This window comes from Penicillium robsamsonii, assembly GCF_028829455.1.
Source record: "Penicillium robsamsonii strain IBT 29466 chromosome Unknown utg000001l_segment0_segment0, whole genome shotgun sequence".
Classification (NCBI taxonomy): Eukaryota; Fungi; Ascomycota; class Eurotiomycetes; order Eurotiales; family Aspergillaceae; genus Penicillium; species Penicillium robsamsonii.
Window position 1 is genome coordinate 3883543 of NW_026643219.1, and position 20686 is coordinate 3904228.

Genomic DNA, 20686 nt, shown 5'->3' on the forward strand with positions numbered 1-20686 from the left:
CCAAAGTCTTCTGTGTTTGGCTATATAAATAGGGCCGTAATCATAAACGTTCATAGTCGTAAACCAAAAGTCTAGGGGGAATAAACAAAGAGTATCATGGCCATGTCCTTATCTAAGCACCATCACTTTCACGTTGCTGTTTGAAGACGTGGGGAAAAAGCACTTGGAGCTCTTCGAGGCTAGAGATTGTGTATTTCGAAGCCGGCTTGCGTGGCATAGGGATACCCGGCTCAACAAGGTGAACGGTAGTCCATCCCCGAGCATACGCATGTACACAATTCAAGTGGGAATCATCTGGTTCAACACTATTAGAATCAAAGAGTCCAAAATGGTCATACTCGCACAGTGGAGAATGACATACCAACAAAATAACACTGATCCGTGCTGGGGGCACCGGCTTCCTTCTCCGCTTTGGCGTACATATCCTGACTAGGTTTGCAGACCAGGGGCAAACTTCCATAGTCACAATATGTGACACCTTCGAACAGATCCTCGATACCAAGCAACCTCACCACACGATTGGCATGGTTAATATAGGCGTTGGTGAGCAGCCATGGTTTCACCTTTGCTGTGTCCAGGTTCTCCAACAGCTTGCGCAGCTTAGGATCAGGCTTAAGGATATTGTCAAGAGGCAGAGCATCATCAACCTCGCGGTTGAATGCAAGCGGGTCGATCTTGTGGTGGCGGGTAAGGCCTTCAATGGCTAGTCCATACTCCTTGTAGTACTTCTGGTGCAGCATATGGGCATCTTCCGAGTTAAGGGCGAGATGTTTGACAAAAAATTTATCTAGCGGCAAAAGTGTATTGTGTTAGTTGTATGTTCCAGCATATTGCGTCGGCTTCACTTACTGATCAATGCCTGCATCTCATCGTGGATGTTGCAAGCTGCACGGAGGCCCCCTGTCAGTAGTAGGTCATAAAGAGCGGAAATCAAGAGCACCGACATTTAGAATAGAGCTGTAGGAGTACATAGTAATCAGTAACCAGGATACCAACTTTAGGCTCTCTCGACTTACACAGTTGTCAATATCAAAGAAAAAAATTGGCCGTGAGTCACTGACTCCGTTAGTGCCGTTGGTTGCCATCGATCTTGAATTATGGAATCGCAGGGGTAGATAAACAGGTGAAAGTCTAGACAAGGTTGCAACAGGTCTAATAAGCCGACAGGAGGACAACGCAAATGATCGATGCATAGATCACAAGAAAGGATACAGTAAGCTCAGCTTCCTCTTCTCTCTCCCCTTCACTTTCCCGATGTCCAAACACCCGTGCCTTACCTAATCAGATCTAGCGCCCGCGGGCCCTTGGCAAACGGCCAGCATGGTGGACTTTTTAAACCACCTAATTTGCTCTATCATCCAACTCTCAGAGTCTTTCTCAATCGTAGATTGGACTGAGTGGATATACAACGTGTGTTTTACACGTTAGCAAACATATCTGCTTCCAGTCTCTCTCATCTTGTTCTAGCTTCACCGATCCCTTTCCCTAGCTTTCCCTAGGACCATGGCCGCAACTCATGGGCCAGCAACTCACCTTCCAGCAGGTCCCATGGCTATTTCAGCCCCTACACCGGATGATGAGGTACGGGAGTACGAAAAAATCTTAGCCATCAATGACCAAGTCTTCTCGGGCACTCATCCCCGGCTCAATGTTCCCCAGCACCTGGTGCGCAAGTCGGGGAAAAATGTCCAAAATGTCCCTCTTCGAACTCATTTACTTAAAAATCCTCCCCCAAAAGCTGTATCGGCGAATGTGCCTGTGGCTGGAGCCACAAAACAGCCTTACAATAGCTCCCAGAGTGCCTCGGCCAGAAACGCCTTGCCCACAGCACCACAACCCGCCCGTGTGGCTTCAAAACCTACATCCGAGATCGATCCTATCTTCTTGACCAAGTCCGATGACCTAATCAGGGCGGAACTACAGTTACAAAGGCAGAGGTTGGAAAGGGCACTGCGTGATCAAGTGGAGCTGAAGAAACAAGAGATCAAACAGAGACCTGCGGTTCAAGACACGAAGCCTGACTTTGATGTCTCTGAGGTTTTCAAACAAGCTCTTGAGGTGGTGAAACCAGTCTCGCTGAGCGATGTGTCTGAGGCGAGTGGTCCTGGTGGTGCAGCCAGTGACTCCTTCGACGACAATTCATTTTACTCCAGTAGAGCTCCTGACTCGCCTCCCCAGACTGGCGGACAACCAAAGTCATCCCCCGTGGCTATAATTGCACCCACAGGGCCTGTCACGCATGTTCCAGTAACCCATTACGCAGATGAGTTGCAGCGACTTGAAGCTCTCAACCGTCCTGGATCTGATCAGGAAATGCCAGATGCTTACCTTGTTGCTGACCAGCGTCACTCCCATTCTCAGAAGCAGGGCCGCTACCACAAAGCTGAGGCTCCCGTCAGCCGCTTCCGCGATTCGCATCAATTCGAGACTGTGGACGAACCCGAATATTCTCCACCTGCTCCAGCAGCGCCGCCACCGGATCATCCTGAACACCCGCGTGAGGTAGAAAGTGGTGCTGGAAGAAAATCTCGGCCAGATGCTAGATACACCGACCGAACCCGCGATATTCGCAAGCCCCCTCTCCTACAAGCGTGAAGGTAGTTCAAAATCATATCACATCACCGGCAGCTCCCCGGCCATCTCGAGTGTCGCCCCTGGCCACTGCCAAGGTTCCTTCCGTCCAGCAAATCCGGGATGAAAGATCTGAACATGTTTCTGATCAGGTGTACTTGGAACCTGATTCTACTCGTGGCAGCCCCAATTCACCAGACTTTCAAGTGATGTCCCGGAAACGGAGGAGGCTGCGTGAAGGTGATGAAGGGCCCCGTCCAATCTCACGCAGGACACAAAATGCAGAACCTGCCGAGGCATTCATCAAAGAGGAGCCTGTTTCGCCGCCACCATTCGCTGATGATCATACTGTTGTTCGTGGCCGAAACCCCGCAGCGCGCCCCATCTACATTGATATCGCGTCCCCTCAATACACTCCATTATACGAAAGTCGCGGACCACCAGTGCGAGAGCCAGCTTACGAGATTGACCCGTACCACGGGTCCCAACCGGATGCCGGTCCCCAGCGCACAATATCTCGTCTGAGCATCAGGCGGCCAATTCGGGACGAAGTCGATCTTCGACGAGTGGCCAGTTCACAGTATGCTCGGCAATCAGACTATGCTCGTGAGTACATTGAGGCCCAGTCACGCCCAGTTCGAGCGGCATCATACGTTGTGGAACGCCCGGTCCACGAGCGGCCAAGGTACTACGAAGAAGCCCCTCCTTACGCACAGCATCGTTACATTGCCGCGGATGACATGCCGCCCCCAACATATCGGGAGACCTATTACGAAGAGGCACCGCCGGCTCGGATGATGGCACCCCCTCAACGCCGGATTGTGGTCGATGAGCATGGCACTCAGTACTACGAGTTGCTGCAGGCACCAAGACTGCAGCCGATGGCTCCTCCGCCCCCGCCCCCTCCCCGGCCAGTCTCCCAGATGCCAAAGGATGTTTACGATGAAAGGGTGCATCATCATGCGGGCAGTGTTCGTGCACCTTCAGTTGTGCAAGACCCTTACGGTGAACGACACTATGTGCAGGAAATGCCCCCGCCTCAGCCAGTTTACAGACGAGTGACGTCAGAATATGCTCGTCCCGTAGTAGCCCATGAGAGACATGGCTACGCTGCTCCTTTGGAAGGCCATGAACCTTACTCACGCAGTAGCAGTGTACAAGTAGCGGAGTACCTTCCTCGCCATGCAGTCTATGTCGATGAGCGTGGATTGCCCCAGGAGAGAATAATTCGGACAGCCAGTGTTCGTCCTCCACAGCCTCGCTATGAAGACTCGCATGAGGTTGTTCAGCGAGTTGGGAGCGTGAGACCAGCTGGCCCGGGCCGCGAGCCCAGTATTTTCATGGAGGACAGACAAGTCGGGGAATACGTTGAGAGACCGTACTACATTCGGGATCGACGGTACTATGAAGGCGAAGGTGAAGAGGGAGATCGCATTGCGCTGGATGGTGCAAATGATACCATTCAGCGGGGTCCACAGCGTTACTAGTAGCGCGTCGCGCTTTGGGGGAATTGGGGTTGTTGTTTATCTACTCCGCATTTCATGACTGTATCTAAGTGTACTTTTCCAGCAAGTCATACATACCTTAGGCAATACAAACTTGCAAGGTTCTAAAAATATTGTATTATTACTACATACATATGTACCAAGTCGCCTTTTATCGATAGATTCGTATAAAACATGATCTTCGATCAGAGATATTGAGCCCAATGAAATTCGCTTGACAATCACTGTTGGACATCAGATTGCCAATGTTTTCGACATGTGGGATTCCAACTTTCTTGATTCATCACTTGGATGACTTGAATATCCTGCAGAGATCAGACTCCTACAGAGGACCAATGTCCGGGAGATCCTAGGAGCCACACAGACTGGTGGGACAGAATTCTGTCAGATCTTTGGTGGTTCCAGAAGGGGATTTCTGACGCTAACAGGAAAGTTCGGAGAAGTTCTACAGCGTGAAAGCGTCATCCGTGGATGGCATCAAGGTCTCAGAATCAGTCCGTTTGATTCCAGGGCAGGTCGGCACCGAGACACCTTCCATCATCGGTCGGACAAGTTCTATCGGAAACTACATTCTAGGAGTCATAGACCTCTCGAAGAACATGAGATTCTAATGATATTCTCCTAGCTTTGGATGTTCCTAGCAACTGAGAAAAGCGAAACTGTCCTCACTTCCCACCGCCCTTTCCAGCAAGAAAGACTTAGCCGTTTTATCCGGAAAAGAATGAATACCAGTCACAGACCTGACGCATCCCATTTGGCTTGTGCGAAGCTCCCCTTACCGCACACCGTGCTACAACCAATCTGTCCCTTCCTCCCACGCTATCCACGTCATACTTAGATCGCCATAACATCGCCACAGCCTGGTCACTCGCTTCGTGATCCCAAATATACTCACTTCGGCACTGCGGGCGTTACCTTCGTCTCTTCTACCACTCTCCAGTTTTATGTTTGGGCATTGAGGGCCACAGTATATAGCGGGACTCCCGCAAGGACTTTTTCATACGGGGCCCATGCGGAGATGATTGGACACCTAGGAGGGCTCACCACTCCAGGTAGAGCTTCTCCTTCGATCAAGGAGAGGTCATGTCGGTACCCAACCGGAAACGGGAATATAGGGCTCGGATTGTCGAAGCAGCGGGTAATCGTCCCGACTATGATAATGGTGAGCGTGGTTCATAAGCAGATTGTATGGTTCTCGAATGAGAAATACCTTTATGTTAGTCTTTAAGAGCAAAATTTCCTTGCCCATCGGATTATTGGACGAGCTCTGCTCTGGTACAATGTACGCGCGAGAATCCCGGTCTAAGTGAGCAGTTCGGAATCGACAGAGTGCGTTCTTCACCCGACTAATCCAATCTGCAACACGCATAAGAACCTCCGACAACACGGAATTACGCACATAAGCGTGGGTCACTGTCGTTAAAACCGTGTTTTCTGGCAATTTCAACTTCAAACCCAGATACCCGACCGACCTTGCCTATGTATCCCGGGATAGGGAGATGGTTAGTTGACAAGAGAAGACGCAGAGTGGTCCAGGGAAGGTAACTTGTAAGACAAGATGGGTTACAGGTAAACAGAGAAAGCAAACAGTCGGTAGGCCTTGGAAAGCTCTCGCTTTGTTTGCCCATCACGAACGGGTTATACACAACACACAGCACCATCGCGGCTATTTTCTATCACGCCAACTACAAGAATTTATTTTGACACAAAATACTGAAAAGTCATACTTATATCAGAGAGTTCATATAGTTCTCGCATAATAGCAAGTGGCAGGATGGACCCATGCTAATGATCAAATATTATTAGTGATTGTTGCGATGCAGTTTAAGCATTACTGCGTCACAAAACAATAGTGGTGGCCATACACAATTTTGCAGCTAGAAATTCCATCCTACAGTGTTATTATTCCAATAAGATTCTCCGTGATTGCCTGATCTAGGTGCCTTGACAGGCTCGAGCATGGCCTGCTATCTTGGGTTCAATATGGTGATGCAGATAGTATCAATATTATATCTATTGAACACTTAACAAAAGTAGACGGCCGCGTATACTGCCTTCTGATGTCTTTTTTTAGTAGTCTTTTTGGGGTTTTCTTAGTAGACTTAGATTCTGTTTATAACATAGATGTCTTTTAGATATTTAGATATTTTCTTCCCCTTCTCAGTTGTATAGGTAGAAGGTAGAAAAAGACGCAAACAAAAGCATACTTTGTGCAAAAGCCTTTTCCATGTAAAACTTGGGATTTCGAAAATGCATTGACTTACGACCTCAAAGACCAGAGCTTAGTAACACTCTTAGTACCTTTAGATATGCTGTAGACTTAGGCACGATTAGCCATGATTCGGAGAACCCGCTGTTCCACTGGCGCTGACGCTGAGTGAACGCCTCGAGGATCAAATAATCAAATTCATGAATCCATGAGCGGCTGGTGTTTCGTTCATCAATAGTACACAGTATACAAAATACCCTAGAACTAAGATTTGCCATTAGTACAATCTAGGTGTTCCCGAGGCAACTGATATAGTTCCCTTTACCCACAGGTTGAGCGATTATAAAAAGCGGCTTGACTTCGTACATTTTACGCTATAGCAGGTTGGAAGATTTGTGGGGCAATTGGCAGCGCTTTCCTCTTATGCAGTTACCCTTATTAGGAGGTTTCGTGGATTTCAGGTTGGAATTGACGGAAGTTGTCGCTATTAATAGCCGGTGTTAGATCAGCGTATTTTAGTGAGCGGTATGCAACGTAGGCTAGTGCTTCATACCACATTAGCAAGATCCGTCTAGACACTATGACGCTTGATACGCGGTTGTTTTATAAACTAACCGCTATTAGCGATAGTTGTCAACCGTTTACCGAAGTGATTATGGAGTGCATGGTTCTGCGGGAGAATAGTAATGATCGACGACCTGTAGCGGTCGATCCGCCTAAGTGGCCCATGGAGTTACTCCGTGGAGTTGAAAAGGCTTGTACTGATCATAATTCTTCCCATATTATACCCTCTATCACATTTCGCCGTTGTCGTTATATATCCTACATGGGGTCAAGTGGATGACCCATTCTGCCGTCCTAAGTTTTGGATTTCCAGCTTTCTTTGGCCGAGAAGAGTCCGAGAAAAAAAAACAATTCAAACTTTATATATTTTACACAGCAATTGATGGTTTCACTCAGATTCCATTGCATGAAACCTTGAAGCTCTACAAGCTATAACAGGATGTGATGAGTCCCCTTTCACTTTGAAACTGGGAGCCCCTGCAGTCTGATTTTCAAAACCAACGGTCCAGTCGGAACTGTCGAGTCCTTGAGCTGAAGAAGTGACCCACTACCGCCTATACGAGAAGATGACGTCGACTATTTGAGGGGAAGTTATCCCACCTGGACAGGGCAATTTCCCAGTTCCCCAGTCTATTGCATATGAATATCGTCTGTGCATATATACAATCACAGGGTACTGCATCACAGGACACTGCTGTGTATCGGAAGCACGACAGGTTGTCCCCCGGTGGAGTCTAGACATGTCAGCGATCAGAAATCAGAATCCAGCTTAACCGCATTATGATTCAACTTTGGCCTCCACAGGCTTGACCCCTCAGTTTTCCAAACGCCCGGCCCAGCCGGTCGCAGTGATGGGCGTCCTATCACCGCTTCTAGGCCAATGGGCTGAGATACGGCGGCATACAGGGTTCTCTATCCCGGAGCCTATGAAATGATCGACCCGTGTATGCTAGGTACGGTACGGAATGAATCGGATCCCGAAGTGCCTGGAGCGGCACTAAAGCCAAGTGAATCCACACAGCCTTGGAGAGAGGCGCAGAATGGTCACTCCACTGCATTTCATCACTTTCACATATACACGTGATGAGGTAGGGTATGAGACAAGGGTTTCCAACTCAACAAATTCGGGGATACGTAGTTTACTAGGATATTTCCAAGGTTGCTAGGTAGCTTATATGGGCTGGGATATCTGTATTGGGTACTCACAATCCAATATTAGACAGATTCTATTTGCCAAGAAGACCCTTGCGAATGGACATTCAAGATCCTGCATTCTTGAAGGGCAATGTGGATTCGAGAAAAAGATATTAAGGGACCTTGGACCTTACGACCTTTGAAATCCCTTTTAATAGCCAGATCTCTGCTTCATACAATATAAGGTGTCAACTAAAAAGGAATATAAATCAAAACTGCAAAATCAAGTAGAAGACCTAGAAGACCCGCAAAGGACTGACTTATTTTCTTATTTTTTCCCCTTGGTTTGTTTTCCTTTCTTTTTCAATTTTTATTTATCTTTCTATTGAGATATACATCTTTGATATTTACTTGGAACTTATTTCGCTTTTCTTCTATTGAAGATTTGCGTTGGTTGGCCCCATCGATCTTCGTTTCCACCATTCCCGGGTCGAAACGCCCACACTGGTCATTCCCATCCCTGTCGAGAACGGCCTGATTCCTTCCCACCCCCCAACCCAATTTCACTCTTTCTCTATCCCCTCGACTCGCTCAAGGGGTTAGAGATTTCTCTACCTAGTCATGCACAAGATATCCAACTTCACGGGCCAAGCCCGTCATGGTTGGGAACGAATGACGCCGACTTTCGGGATGTCCAGACCTCACACCGACATGGCTTTTCGCCGACCACACGGTGCGCCGCCCATGACACCGCCGACTAGTATCGATCCTACAGTTAATCTGTCCTTCAACGTCCCGTTCTCATCCACCCTAGCCGGCCCAGATGTCGAGGATGTGCTCCACGCCAGTCCTGGCGCTCTCCAGCGCTGGACTTTTCCGGAAGGCACACTAGAGGGCACATCGGTGCATCAACTTCCCGTCCACACAAACAATGTCGAGGGCTTGCAGAGATTATGTCGGAAGATCACGGAGGAGAAAGGAGGACGGGTGGAAGCTACGCTCACGACCTCCGAGGCTAAGGCTGTGCCAGCGCTACAACGCCGGCCGAACGGCTTGGTGACGAACGTCTGTGTCACAGGTGATGGAGAGATGGCGCGGAAGATGCGGGCGAAGATCTTGAACGAGACCCCGATCATGTTGGTACGTGGACGAATTTTTTTGGGTTCCGGCACCAGCAGGATTTTCAGGTCCACAGACATCCCTTGCTAACACCGGACCTTTCACCAGCGATGTGCGACCGTCGACGTGGATATGCATCTGATTATAGATGGATCACCGAAAGGAATTAGAGCTAGTGTCCTGGAGCACCTCGACACTTTGGCCGCCTACACCGGGGCTGACATTTTCCTGCTGACCCCCAAGCTCCATGATGCGGATAGTGCGGTAGTTTCGTCTTATGGCTACGCGTCGGATAATGGCTTGGACCAGCGTTTCCGGGTTGCCATTTACGGCGATCTGGAGAGCTCGGAACATGCCAAAACCCGGGTTTTGATCATGATTGACCAAATAGTACGTCTTTGTGTGCGTGTGTCCTAAGGCCGGCAAACTAACCGGAGACCAGCTCAAACGCCATGTGGATGCCATCAAACTCGACTCAACTATGCACACCTTGGTCTGTGGTCGTACCCGCAAGAACATCAAGCTCATCGAAGCTGCGACAGGCACCGCCATCTACTTCCCTCCGCCTTTCCCCCAGATTTTTGGCTATATACCCCCCGGTGCGAACCGTCGAAGCGAGGATGAGGTTTATATTACCGGCGAGACGCCGGAACAGATTGCTCGTGCCAAGCAGAAGCTGCGAGAATTGGTGATGGGAGTAAAGATTTTTGTCAAGGATGTGGTGGTCAGCTCGAGCAAGATCGACAACATCTTACTCGATCGTTTGGATAAGGTCCGGAAGGTGATGGAAATGAACGGGTCTTATGTTCTTTTCCCGCAACTGGGTAGCCAACGCGGCCTTGTTCGGATTCAAGGAACCGAGGTGTTGCACGTTGAGCGTACAGTTCGGGAAATCATGGCTCTGGTACGTCGCTCTGTGGCATTTTGACGGAATAATCTGCTAATCTTCGAATGCACAGGCTGGTCAATTCTATAGTGCTTCATGGTGGATCATCATGCCCGACCCCGCCCAAGGTGGTCTCCGTGCTCCCTCAACTGCCGACATTCGCTCCATGCTATCAGATATCTGCACCAACTCGGAAGCGGAGGTCAGCTTTGACAATCTGACCTTCACAATCAACGGTTCCGATGATGCAGTCAAGGCTGCCATGACAGTCATCAACCAGATCCCTTTCGTGATGCGAAGCCAATACCAGATGCGGGTGAAGATTGAGCTAGCTAACGAGCACAAGGAGTTTGTCAGTGGCAAGAAGAACGGAAAGATCAACAAGATCATGGGGCAGAGTGAGTTATACCAAAGATCCACCTTTGACACGAGATACTGACTCGCACGCAGGCAATGTCCAGATTATCTTCGATGGTTTCAACGAGTATAACTTCTATATCGACGTGTGTGGCAACCAGTATGAGTCGACCAAAAATGGCCTGGACTTGGTCGAGCAGGAGATGCCTGCATCCATCTCGTTCCATGTGCCTGACCAATACCACAAGCGGATCATCGGAATCGGTGGACAGCATATCCAGCGCATCATGAAGAAGTATTCTGTCTTTGTGAAGTTCTCCAATGCTATGGACCGCGGCGGCATGGGCAAGGAGGATGACGATATCAAGGTTGACAACGTGATCTGTCGGACCCCTGCTCGCAACGCTCAGAGTCTGGACCTTGTCAAGCAGGAGATTATGGACATGGTCGAGAAAGTCGTAAGTGCTTACGTTGCCCACAGCTTTGGTCTCATAATAGCAGCTTACAATTTTGCAGGATGCCGAATACGTGGCCGAGAGAGTTGTCATCAACCGCCTATACCATCGTGAGCTATTGGCCCGCATGACTGAGATCGAGGAGCTGGAGAAGAAATGGAACTGCAAGATCGAGTTCCCAAGCACTGAACTTGCTAGTGACGTTGTCACCATCTCCGGCCCTGAGTATCAGGTCCCCCAAGCGGTCGACGCATTGCTTGGCATGGTGCCAGAGAGCCACGAGTTGCACTTCCAGAGCTCGGCCGAACTCCAGGAGTACTTCAAATGCTCCGATTTCCTTGCCGATGTTCGGACCAAGCTCAAGGAGCAGTACGAGGTCGATATCAGCGTGGATGTCGGTACCGATCTGCCTACTACCCACGAGGAAGGCACCTCGTCTCCGACTCCTGGGCCCGAGGACCGTGTGGTCCTCGGATACACGCGCAACAATGCCGGCGGATTGAAGGACGCAATTGACTTCCTGATTTCCCGCCTGGTTGCGCATGGACTTGATGCGAACACCGTCAAGGGTGCAATCCCGCGCCCTAAATCCGATTCATTCGAAGAATCCTTGCCCTTCTTCGACTCGAAACTACTGCAGCATGCCCCAGCGCCCCTTTCGACTGACTCGCCCACCCGGCCGAACTTCTCCGACGAGAGCAGCGAACGAGGCTCGATATTCGAACGCCTGCGCAAGCCCGGAAGCATCTCGTCCTTCTCCTCGTTCATCGGCCGCAAGAATCACTCCGCCTCGCCGGGATCCTTCTTTAAACATGCCTCGAGCAACGCCTCCAAGGCCTCACTCGTCTCCATGGAGTCGCGCGACAGCGGCTACCGCAACCCATGGAACGACTCGGGCGTGAACCTCCCCGAAGACGACTTGCCCGTCCTGGGGAGCTCGCACAGCCACAAGAGCAGTACCAGCAATGGCTGGCCCACACGCTTTGACACCAAGTTTCCCTTCGGCACCGCGCCGGGTGACATGACCCCAAAGCATGACCCGCGTACCTCTTTTGATAGTGGTCGTCCTAGTACTTCCAATTCTACTTCTGGATACCCGGCCCCAATTGGGCCACCGCGTTAAAACCAAAATATCCATTTGCAGCAGTATACCCTTTTTTTTGGTTGAGTTGTTTTTGTCTTGTTTTCCTGCTTTTATTCTCATTCCCAGCGTGTTTTTCGGTCTTTTTTGTTGGGCTTCTTGTTGATTGATACCACGGAACGCAAGCAATGAAGGCGTCAGAAAAGAAAACGAGATATCCGAGATCTGCGATAGAGCAGGGAGTCTTTGACCATATCCTGCCTCTTTTTGTCTTTTAGTTATTTATTTCGTGCGCATTCGGAGGGAAGGATGGGATTGGATAGTCTGAATTGATACCAACTGGCATCGACTTCAGAGGAGTTCTCCGATAAGTTGGGTTTTTATGTCGATGTTTTTACTCTTTTGATATCCCCAATCATCAACGAGATTCTGCCATTAGATATTCTCCAACCTAAGTTGTTTTCAATACTAGTGAGAGAGATATCCCGAACCCTTGTACCTCATAGCTCCGAGTGTCGGTATGCACCCCGCGGTCAGTGACGTTAGACGCGGGGTCGACACCGCTACTCTCTTCCCCAATCCTCTTCAAACCCCCAAGAGACCGTAAAACTACCATTGAATCACACAGCAAGACTCTCACACTCAGAATGACAGCATCCTACCCCCGTCCGGACTTCCAACGTACCCCTCTAAACTGGAACACCCTAGACGGCCCCTGGACCTTCACATTCGACGACAAAGACGAAGGCCTGAGCTCGAAATGGCAGAAAACTAGCCTAGATGGAAAACCCTCCCACCAGATAACAGTTCCATATGCCTTCCAAACCTTGGCCTCGGGGGTGAACCTTATCGAAGCGCACGAAGTAATGTGGTACGAGCGACACATCACAGACATCCGCACAGCCGATGAAAAGCAGAAAGGGAACAGACTCCTCCTCCGCTTCGGCGCCGTTGATTACGAGTGTTCTGTCTGGGTGGACGGTGTTCTTGTCGGCGGACACCGTGGCGGACATGTGCCATTCGATATAGATATTTCGGATGCCCTGGCCGACGGTGCTACGGAAGCTCGTCTCACCCTCCGCGTTAGAGACTCGCCTTATGACTTGACCCAGCCGCGTGGTAAGCAGTTCTGGGGTCCTGTTCCGGAGAGTATCTTCTACACACCCACCGGTGGTATCTGGCTCTCGGTTTGGTTGGAGAGCGTTCCGACCATGCGGCTGCTATGTGGGAGTGGAGGGACGGTGCTTCGTTCTGATGATATTGACAATGGCCAGTTGCATGCGAAGGTTCATGTTGCCGGACGTCGGGCTGGAAGTGCGGCGACGGTTGAGGTTGAGGTATCGCTTGGAGGATTGAGTATTACGAAGGTGAACGGTGAGATTTCGCGGGATAAAAACTTTGTTGCGCTTGATTTGAGTATGAAGGTTCCTGAAACTGCCGTGGCGAAGTTGAAGGCGAAGAACCAGGAGCTGTTTGGCGTTGATGGAGTCTGGGGTCGGGGTGTCGCGCTCTGGGCCCCGGAGCATCCTGTTCTCTATGATATTACGCTTCGGCTGTTTGATGAGACCGGCGGGGTTGTTGATGAAGTCCAGACTACGACTGGCATGCGCAGTCTATCCTGGCAAACCGGCGATGGAACATTCCGGCTGAACGGAAAGCCGTATTTCCAGATGCTATTCCTGGATCAGGGCTATTGGCCCGAAACGGGCATGACACCTCCTTCTTCAGAGGCCTTAAAGACGGACATCGAGCTGGCGCAGAAACTCGGGTTCAATGGATGTCGCAAGCACCAGAAAGTCGAAGATCCACGCTTCTACTACTGGGCGGACCGGATGGGCTTCCTCGTCTGGGGCGAGATGGCAAATGCCTACGAGTTCGACGCCAACTACATGGAGCGGTTTACTAGTGAGTGGACCGAAGCCGTGAAGAGGGATATCAACCACCCATCGGTGGTTACTTGGACACCACTTAATGAGTCGTGGGGTGTATCTGCCTTGAAGGACAATATCGAGCAGCGCAATCATGTTCGAGCTTTGTACTACTTAACCAAGTATGGCGCACCCAGTGCCATTTCCAATGCGCTCACGCTGCCAAGAAGAAGAAGTGAATGAACCAGCTAACACAAAAACACAGGAATCTCGATTCCAGCAGGCCAATCAATGACAACTGCGGCTGGGAGCATGTCAAAACAGACCTAACAACCTTCCACGACTACAGCGACTCAGCCGAGCTGGGTGCAGCATGCGCCAGCCTGTCAGGGATCCTCGAACCGAAAGGTGGACACGAGATCTTCACCAAACCAATCTACTCTGGACATCCCGGCTCCCTGATCGTCGACAAAGGTGCCCAACATGTGCCTGGTGCACCGGTGATTTGTACTGAGTTCGGTGGTGTCAATATCGCACCGCCTAAGGACTCTGCTGCTGCCGGAGAGCGGGACTGGGGGTATACAACTGCAAGCGACCCGACAGACTTCTTGGTGCGGTTTGAGAAGCTGGTAATGGCGGTTGTGAAGCCGGGACATATTTGCGGCCTTGTTTGGACTCAGTTGTATGTTGCATCGTTCTTGTGTTTGGCATTGGGATCTGGGGCTTTTGCTAATATGGGGATTTTTCTGATCTAGATGTGATATTGAGCAAGAGGTGAATGGCTTGTACACCTACGATCGCAAAGAGAAGGTTCCTGCAGAGAAGGTGAAGGCAATTATGGATGCTGCGAAGGATCATTATTACCATAATCTCACGTCTCATCACTCAAAGGGTTTTAGGAAGCTACTGGATCAGTATAAGCATGTTGTGCATCGTTAGGTTCAAGGATGGCCATTGTGGATTTGATGGATGTTCAGTGACATGATACCTTCAAGACCATAGTCGCCCGCCGGACATGACGGGTAATTCTAATCTATAATTCTGAGCACTTAACTGTTTACATCTCCACACGGAATATATAGCATAGGTTATCGCGTTTATCTACTTTTAGGTTGAGAGATGAAGGTGTAGCGCTCTGTGGATACCCAGGCACTCGGACAAAGCAAGATCTGGTCAAAATAAGTCCGCGGTTCTACGATACAAAATTTATCAATCACACAAGGGCTGAATTCAACATCGTCATAACATATATTATTGTCACTGGGCGCTAGATGAATAAATCCCATTAAGTGAAGACTAAGAGCGAAATAGCTCAAAGTTCAAGACGCTGGATGCTGTGCTCGAAAAAGAAAACCCCAAACCTCAAAAACTCCAGAGATGCCGAGACCCCATATCAAAAAAATAGAAATAAATGTACTAGATGGCGAGGATGCGGGATGCAGAATGCATATTACAAGAAAAAAAAATATCACATGTTAGCCAATTCCTGGTCGATTTGTCGGTCCAGGAAGGCTCGCTTGTCGCCCGTGAGCGAGGCTTGCAGGCGTTGTTCGACGAGAACGCGGACTATTGAGCAAAGGTTAGCGAAATACATGGTTGCAGTTGAAATTGAGTTAGGAACATACCCTGCTTTTTGGTGACAGTATCTAGATCAACTTCGGCCAGGCAGCTGCGGATTGCCTCGGTGATGGCAAGCTCATCGGGCCCACTGCCAGCACGGAAATCAAAGGCGGTGCTGGCGGGTCGAGAGGGGTACTGAGGCAGGGGGCTGCGAGAGCCAGTATTGCCGAGAAGGTTATCGCTGCTCTGCATCATGCCGAGGCTGTGTCTGCTCGAGGCCATCTGGTTGTCCTGGTAGGCGCTAAGGCCACCCATGGACATGTGCCGGGAAGCCTGAGCAGAGTGGCCACCCATGTGAGCGCTCATCTGGGGCATATCCGTGTAGCGGGAGAAGTTTGACATGTGCGAGTTGCGGTTGCCGGGGATGTTGCCGCCGACGAAGGGTGCGGGCGACTGTGGGGGCATGTAAGGTTGGTGGCGGCCGTGGCCCGGGAATCCGGTTAGAATGGTGGAGGCTGGCTTGACGGATGAGTACTGCGAGTGCAGGTCATCCATCTCCATAGCCATGTCGTCGTACCGGCCGGTAGCGTATACCTTCTCCTGGCTGGCGGCGAGGTCGCCGCGGCGGCCTGGGAGGTTATTGGCCATAGCATAGTCATCCCAGCGCTGGAGTGGGATGCTGCGGGGTTCGAAGGGCTCATCTTCCACCGCGATGACTCGCTTGTCGCCCTTCTCGCCAATGACGACACGGGTGGTACCCCATCCGAAATCGTCCTGTTTCCAGAAGGCATACAGCGGCAGGATGAAGTTGTAGATCGGGTACGCAAGAAGGTAGATGATCATCCATCCAATGTGTTGCCACTGCCGTTTGACAATGAAGATGATCGCTTGCAGACCATATACACCAGCCAACATGATAATCGAGATCATAGGGAAGGGACCCGTTTTGCTAGCAACTAGGTAGATCAGGTAGGTGAGATATACGCAGGTCGCAGGAAGGATGAGAGTTCCCACCAGATCGACAAGAACGACGAAACGCATACTGAAACAGCAGAAACCGCACAGATCATCCAGAGCTGCCAGTTCAACCAGGTTGTGGATTGTGGAGTTGATCCAGCGACGTCTCTGCGACATGAGGACACTCCAGGTCTCAGGGGCGGCTGTGCTTGCATAGGCATCAGGAATAAACTTGTATGACATCGACGGGAAGTGTTTGGTCATGATGGTTGTCAGGTACCGATCCTCACCAAGAGAGAGGAGATTCTTCTTGTGGAGGGTATCAACATCATTGTCAGCGTAATCGTGAATGACTTTGTCTGAGATGATCAGAGGACGTCCTTTGTCTGCAGTTCGAAGGCGGTACATGGTGAAACTAAGCATTGTTAGTTAGTAATAGCTTACTTGTGAGAGAAAAAAAAACCCATGTGTGGACTCACCATCCAGGAAGGCAGGTAACACTGCCAAAGAGCGACTCAAATGCCTTAGCCAGGTGATGCGAGATGTAGTATTCGTAAACCTGAATCATCGTCCACCAACTACGTTCCTCGTTCTGAAGACTAGTCTCGCCGCAAATACCAGCGATCTTGGCATCTGCTGCACACGCGGCGACCAAACGATTCAGAGAATCCTCCCTGACAGTGGTATCTGCATCGACCATGAGACAGTACTCATATAGCTCTGGATCCACACCGATGACGTTGTTGATTTGGTGGAACATCTCGAGTTCAAGGGGTGACATAGGAGAGCGGTGATGGACACGATTCAAGAATTGCATAAGAAGGACCTGCGTGTCTCGCTTGCCACGATTGCCAGGTTTGGACTTGCGCTGCTCGGATTCCTTGCCAACCTTGACGACCACAATGTAAGGCACGACATTGCCTTCATACTCATAGAGTCCAGAGTAAACCTTGCCGTAGTTCAGCTGCTCACTTCCTTGACCGAGGGATTTGCATGGCAGTGCCGGAGGGTCCATCTTAGGATCAACTCCGAGAATGTCCAGAACGATCTTAGGGGTGGGGCGGTCATTTCCGCCACCAACAATCATACCATCACAGATGACAAAGATCAGCTTTCTCTTGTTGTCGTACTGCAAGGCAGTCAGAGAATCCAGACCTTTCCGGAGATCGTTCTCGCCCTCGGTGTATGCGGGAACCATGCAGATGACGAATTTGTCCTGAGGCGTGGGCCGACGTTTGGACCCCAGCTGCAGAGCTGCCAGGAATTTGATTAGGATGACAGCGCAGATGAGAATGGTGAAGGTGAGCAGGATCCAGTTGTTGACTGTGCATCGTGCACTGTCGCGGAAATCAACTTTGCCCTTGTAGAAGACAAAGTCGAGACATGTTTGGGCATCCCTGAAGTCCACTGTATCCTGCCATTTGTCGGTGACATCCTCGCCCATGTTGTTCTTGAAGAGAGTAGTCACAGATGTCGGTAACCATTTGTATTGTTCGAGATTGTTCATCTCTTTCAATGTATGAAAGTAGTCCGTCAAGTCGTACACCTTTTGGTCCTTGATAACCCAGTAGCGAGAATCCGCGTCGGCCTGCTTCTTGACGGTATCCCTTGTCCAAACCAGGTCGCCCTTGTAGTATGTACCGATCTTTGGCAAGAATTTATTTTCATACCAGGTGGCCTTGTGGAGTGCCGAGTCGGGGACTGTTGACTGGTTCCCTGATTTGTGCTCGGCCGTAGGATATTCAATAGCGTCTGTCTTGTTGTGCCTCAGGGTAATCGTATCAGACTGAACAAATGGGGCACAATACCGGTTAAGAGGGGGAGGGAAGTAGTCGTCTAGAATCTGTCCTCCAAATGGGCGCATGTTGTCCGTGTTTGTGTCATATCCATTCATGTCACTGTGTTGCGTGCGCCAGAACTTGCTGATGTCGTAAACACGGCCGTGAATGCCGACAAAGAAGTTATTATCATCCGTGTGCCAACCGACCTCCTTCTCATTCCAGACTTTATTCTTGTTGGGACAGAGAAGATCACCGAAGGCGATGATATAGAAGCAGACAATTCCGTTGAACAGTAGAATCAAACATACAAGGACGACCTTTTCTCGCCAGGCTAGGCGGACATCTGGGCGCTTCATGCGGCCAACATATCGAAGTACGAAGGAAGGAATCCAGAAGGTCATCGCCCAGACGAAACCAGCCCAGAGTCGACGGCTCCAGGTGATAGTTTTCTTCTCAATGTGCTTGGGATCACCAAACTCAGGATCGAATTCGCCGATGTATCGGCCATATTCGTCGTAGTATGCGATGTCACCTTTCTTGTCATCACCTTTCCGGCCCAGGCCGTAGTCACCGGCATTGGCAGCGTTGGTGAATGGCGCACTGGGGGCAATGGACTTCGCACCGCCCATCACACTCGGGGCCATGGCCCCGCTAGGTGGCATACCAAGAAGATTGGAATTTTCATGAATGGCAGTGCCTTCTGGGGTGAAGCCAGCCTCGTACAACGCAGGGCCGTACATGAAGGGATTCACATGGGTTTCTTCTGGCTTGAGATCCAGCATACTCTCCGCTTCCCACCATGCCCCCTCGCGCATCCATACGCGCTCTTCACCGACGACCGCATCGCCATTGCTCCATCCTCTCTCGATGATCCAGTTCTCAACACCATCCTGGCCTTCGGCGCAACCGAGTCGTGCATACCGACCGACAAACTCTTCCACGTCGAAATCGGCAGTGAAATCGAGTTGCTTCAAACGGCGGTTGGCCCATTCCGGGAGTCGCCAGTCTCGTAACTGGCGGGAGACTGCACCGGCAGACCACGCGGTGGGTGCCGATGACGCGAGCTGCTCGGGCATGTCATCAGTCGGATGGAGAGAGAGGTGATACCAGACACGGCTACTGTTGAGAGTAATGGGAAGATCGAATCGGCCGCGTTTTCCCACGGAGATACCTTCGGTATCAACGGGGAATAGAATGCGTCGCAGAAAAGCGTCAATCTCAAGTTCAACGCCAACCTTCTCCAATACCCCCTGCCGCTTGTCGAGATCGTGTTCGCGTTCTCGTCCGGCAAGACCTGTGGTGATATTGAGGTCTGGTTCGACTTGGGTCACCGCGGAGTTCATCTCACTAATGACAGAAGCTCCAATGGGAGGGAGAGGAATTCCATCATCCTTCATTTCAGCGTTGAGACCGAGACTATCATCGAAGATGCCTCTCATCATGATTGCTTTACCGAGAGCCGGTCGTGGAATATCGATTACAGTCAGATTGACTGTGTCGTCGTTTGACCATTGTGCTGCACCCCCATTGCTGGAAACGTTTTCCAATGCAACCTGAATGTCAGCTGCAATGACCTCGTTTGCTTTGCTGATGACCCAATCGACCAGCGCCTCATATATCCCAGCGATCAGCACTTCCCGCTCATCAGTGGAGCATTTATGAAGAAGAATTTCTGGATCAATTCCCAGAAGACCTCCAGCATCCTCACAGACCTCTTCTAGCTCTTCCTGGTCCACCTCGAACCCGACTGCATTGCCGAGCTTAAGGAGACCAGCAAGGACTGATAGCAAACCTCGCTGAGAAGCACCTTTGATGCCAATGGCTTTCAAGGAAGCACGGAAGTCTTCTGCTGCAGCGGCATCGTCGGCTGTGGGTAGATAGGGTGGAGGATCATATGTGTTTGATCGGTTGAGCAAGGTATACGCAGCGGGGTCTTTCAAGTCCAAAAATTCACGCTCCGCAGCTGTAGATGAAGAGGTGAGGAGATAGTAGAAGGCGTCAAATGCACGGTAGCCGGTTTCGGGCTGGATTTCTAGAAGACCCTTGCGCACGTTGATCCCGGAGGTGGACAAGGCCAAAGAGAGGCCAACAACAGATCCTTGCAAAGATAAGGTGTAAGTGGCGGCCAAAGACGAATGAAGAGAGTAGGATGGGTTGAACGAGGTGACGGCAGTGAGGAAGGGTCGTAGAGCGGAGAGCGCGATCAGAGCTACCTCGGGTGTTTCCACCGGGATCGCCGCGATAAACGGTTCTAGCAACGAGGGCGTGGATTGATGGAGCGCGCTATTTTGTGTTAGCCTTCATGGTCTTCAGGTCAATGCAATTTTAACATACCCTAGAACAACACAGCCATCCTCGGCCCGGCGTCGAGCATGTTCCCAAGCTCTGATAGCCAGGTCACGGTCGACAGTGGCGCCAGTTCGCCCGTCGGGTAGGGTGGTTGCTGCGGTCACCCATGTATTCACAACCAAACTTGTTGCGGAATCTAGCTGATATGGTTGACCCGCAGTATAAAAAGAATGGAGAGCATTCAATAACGTTGTTGTTGAGACCTGAGTTCCATGTTGTGGTCTGGGTCCGGCGGAGACACCTGCGGACTGCGTGGAGAAAACCGAATAACGGTTCGACATGACGAAAGT

The 20686-nt window shown here is 50.5% G+C and overlaps 6 protein-coding genes across 6 annotated transcripts; 4 read left to right on the forward strand and 2 right to left on the reverse strand.

Moving 5' to 3' along the window:
• Positions 1–112: 112 nt before the first annotated feature.
• On the reverse strand, positions 113–946 carry N7447_001537 (putative pyrimidine 5'-nucleotidase; the record flags this gene model as incomplete). The annotated part of the gene is made up of 3 exons (XM_057225813.1): positions 113–294; positions 362–787; positions 850–946. 3 exons carry the CDS (start codon positions 944–946, stop codon positions 113–115), a joined length of 705 nt encoding a protein of 234 aa, XP_057089829.1.
• Positions 947–1503: 557 nt separating this feature from the next.
• On the forward strand, positions 1504–2595 carry N7447_001538 (uncharacterized protein; the record flags this gene model as incomplete). Its single annotated transcript, XM_057225814.1, has 1 exon — positions 1504–2595. The coding sequence occupies one exon, from the start codon at positions 1504–1506 to the stop codon at positions 2593–2595; it is 1092 nt and encodes a 363-aa protein (XP_057089830.1).
• A 185-nt stretch (positions 2596–2780) lies between these two features.
• Positions 2781–4058, forward strand: N7447_001539 (uncharacterized protein; the record flags this gene model as incomplete). The annotated part of the gene is made up of 1 exon (XM_057225815.1): positions 2781–4058. The coding sequence occupies one exon, from the start codon at positions 2781–2783 to the stop codon at positions 4056–4058; it is 1278 nt and encodes a 425-aa protein (XP_057089831.1).
• A 4546-nt stretch (positions 4059–8604) lies between these two features.
• N7447_001540 (KH domain protein) lies at positions 8605–11923 on the forward strand (the record flags this gene model as incomplete). The annotated part of the gene is made up of 6 exons (XM_057225816.1): positions 8605–9123; positions 9211–9492; positions 9545–10006; positions 10062–10386; positions 10439–10803; positions 10862–11923. 6 exons carry the CDS (start codon positions 8605–8607, stop codon positions 11921–11923), a joined length of 3015 nt encoding a protein of 1004 aa, XP_057089832.1.
• A 605-nt stretch (positions 11924–12528) lies between these two features.
• On the forward strand, positions 12529–14688 carry N7447_001541 (glycoside hydrolase family 2 protein; the record flags this gene model as incomplete). Its single annotated transcript, XM_057225817.1, has 3 exons — positions 12529–13931; positions 14015–14431; positions 14505–14688. 3 exons carry the CDS (start codon positions 12529–12531, stop codon positions 14686–14688), a joined length of 2004 nt encoding a protein of 667 aa, XP_057089833.1.
• Positions 14689–15217: 529 nt separating this feature from the next.
• Positions 15218–20677, reverse strand: csmB (putative chitin synthase; the record flags this gene model as incomplete). Its single annotated transcript, XM_057225818.1, has 4 exons — positions 15218–15315; positions 15375–16681; positions 16746–20330; positions 20382–20677. The coding sequence occupies 4 exons, from the start codon at positions 20675–20677 to the stop codon at positions 15218–15220; spliced, it is 5286 nt and encodes a 1761-aa protein (XP_057089834.1).
• Positions 20678–20686: the final 9 nt, after the last annotated feature.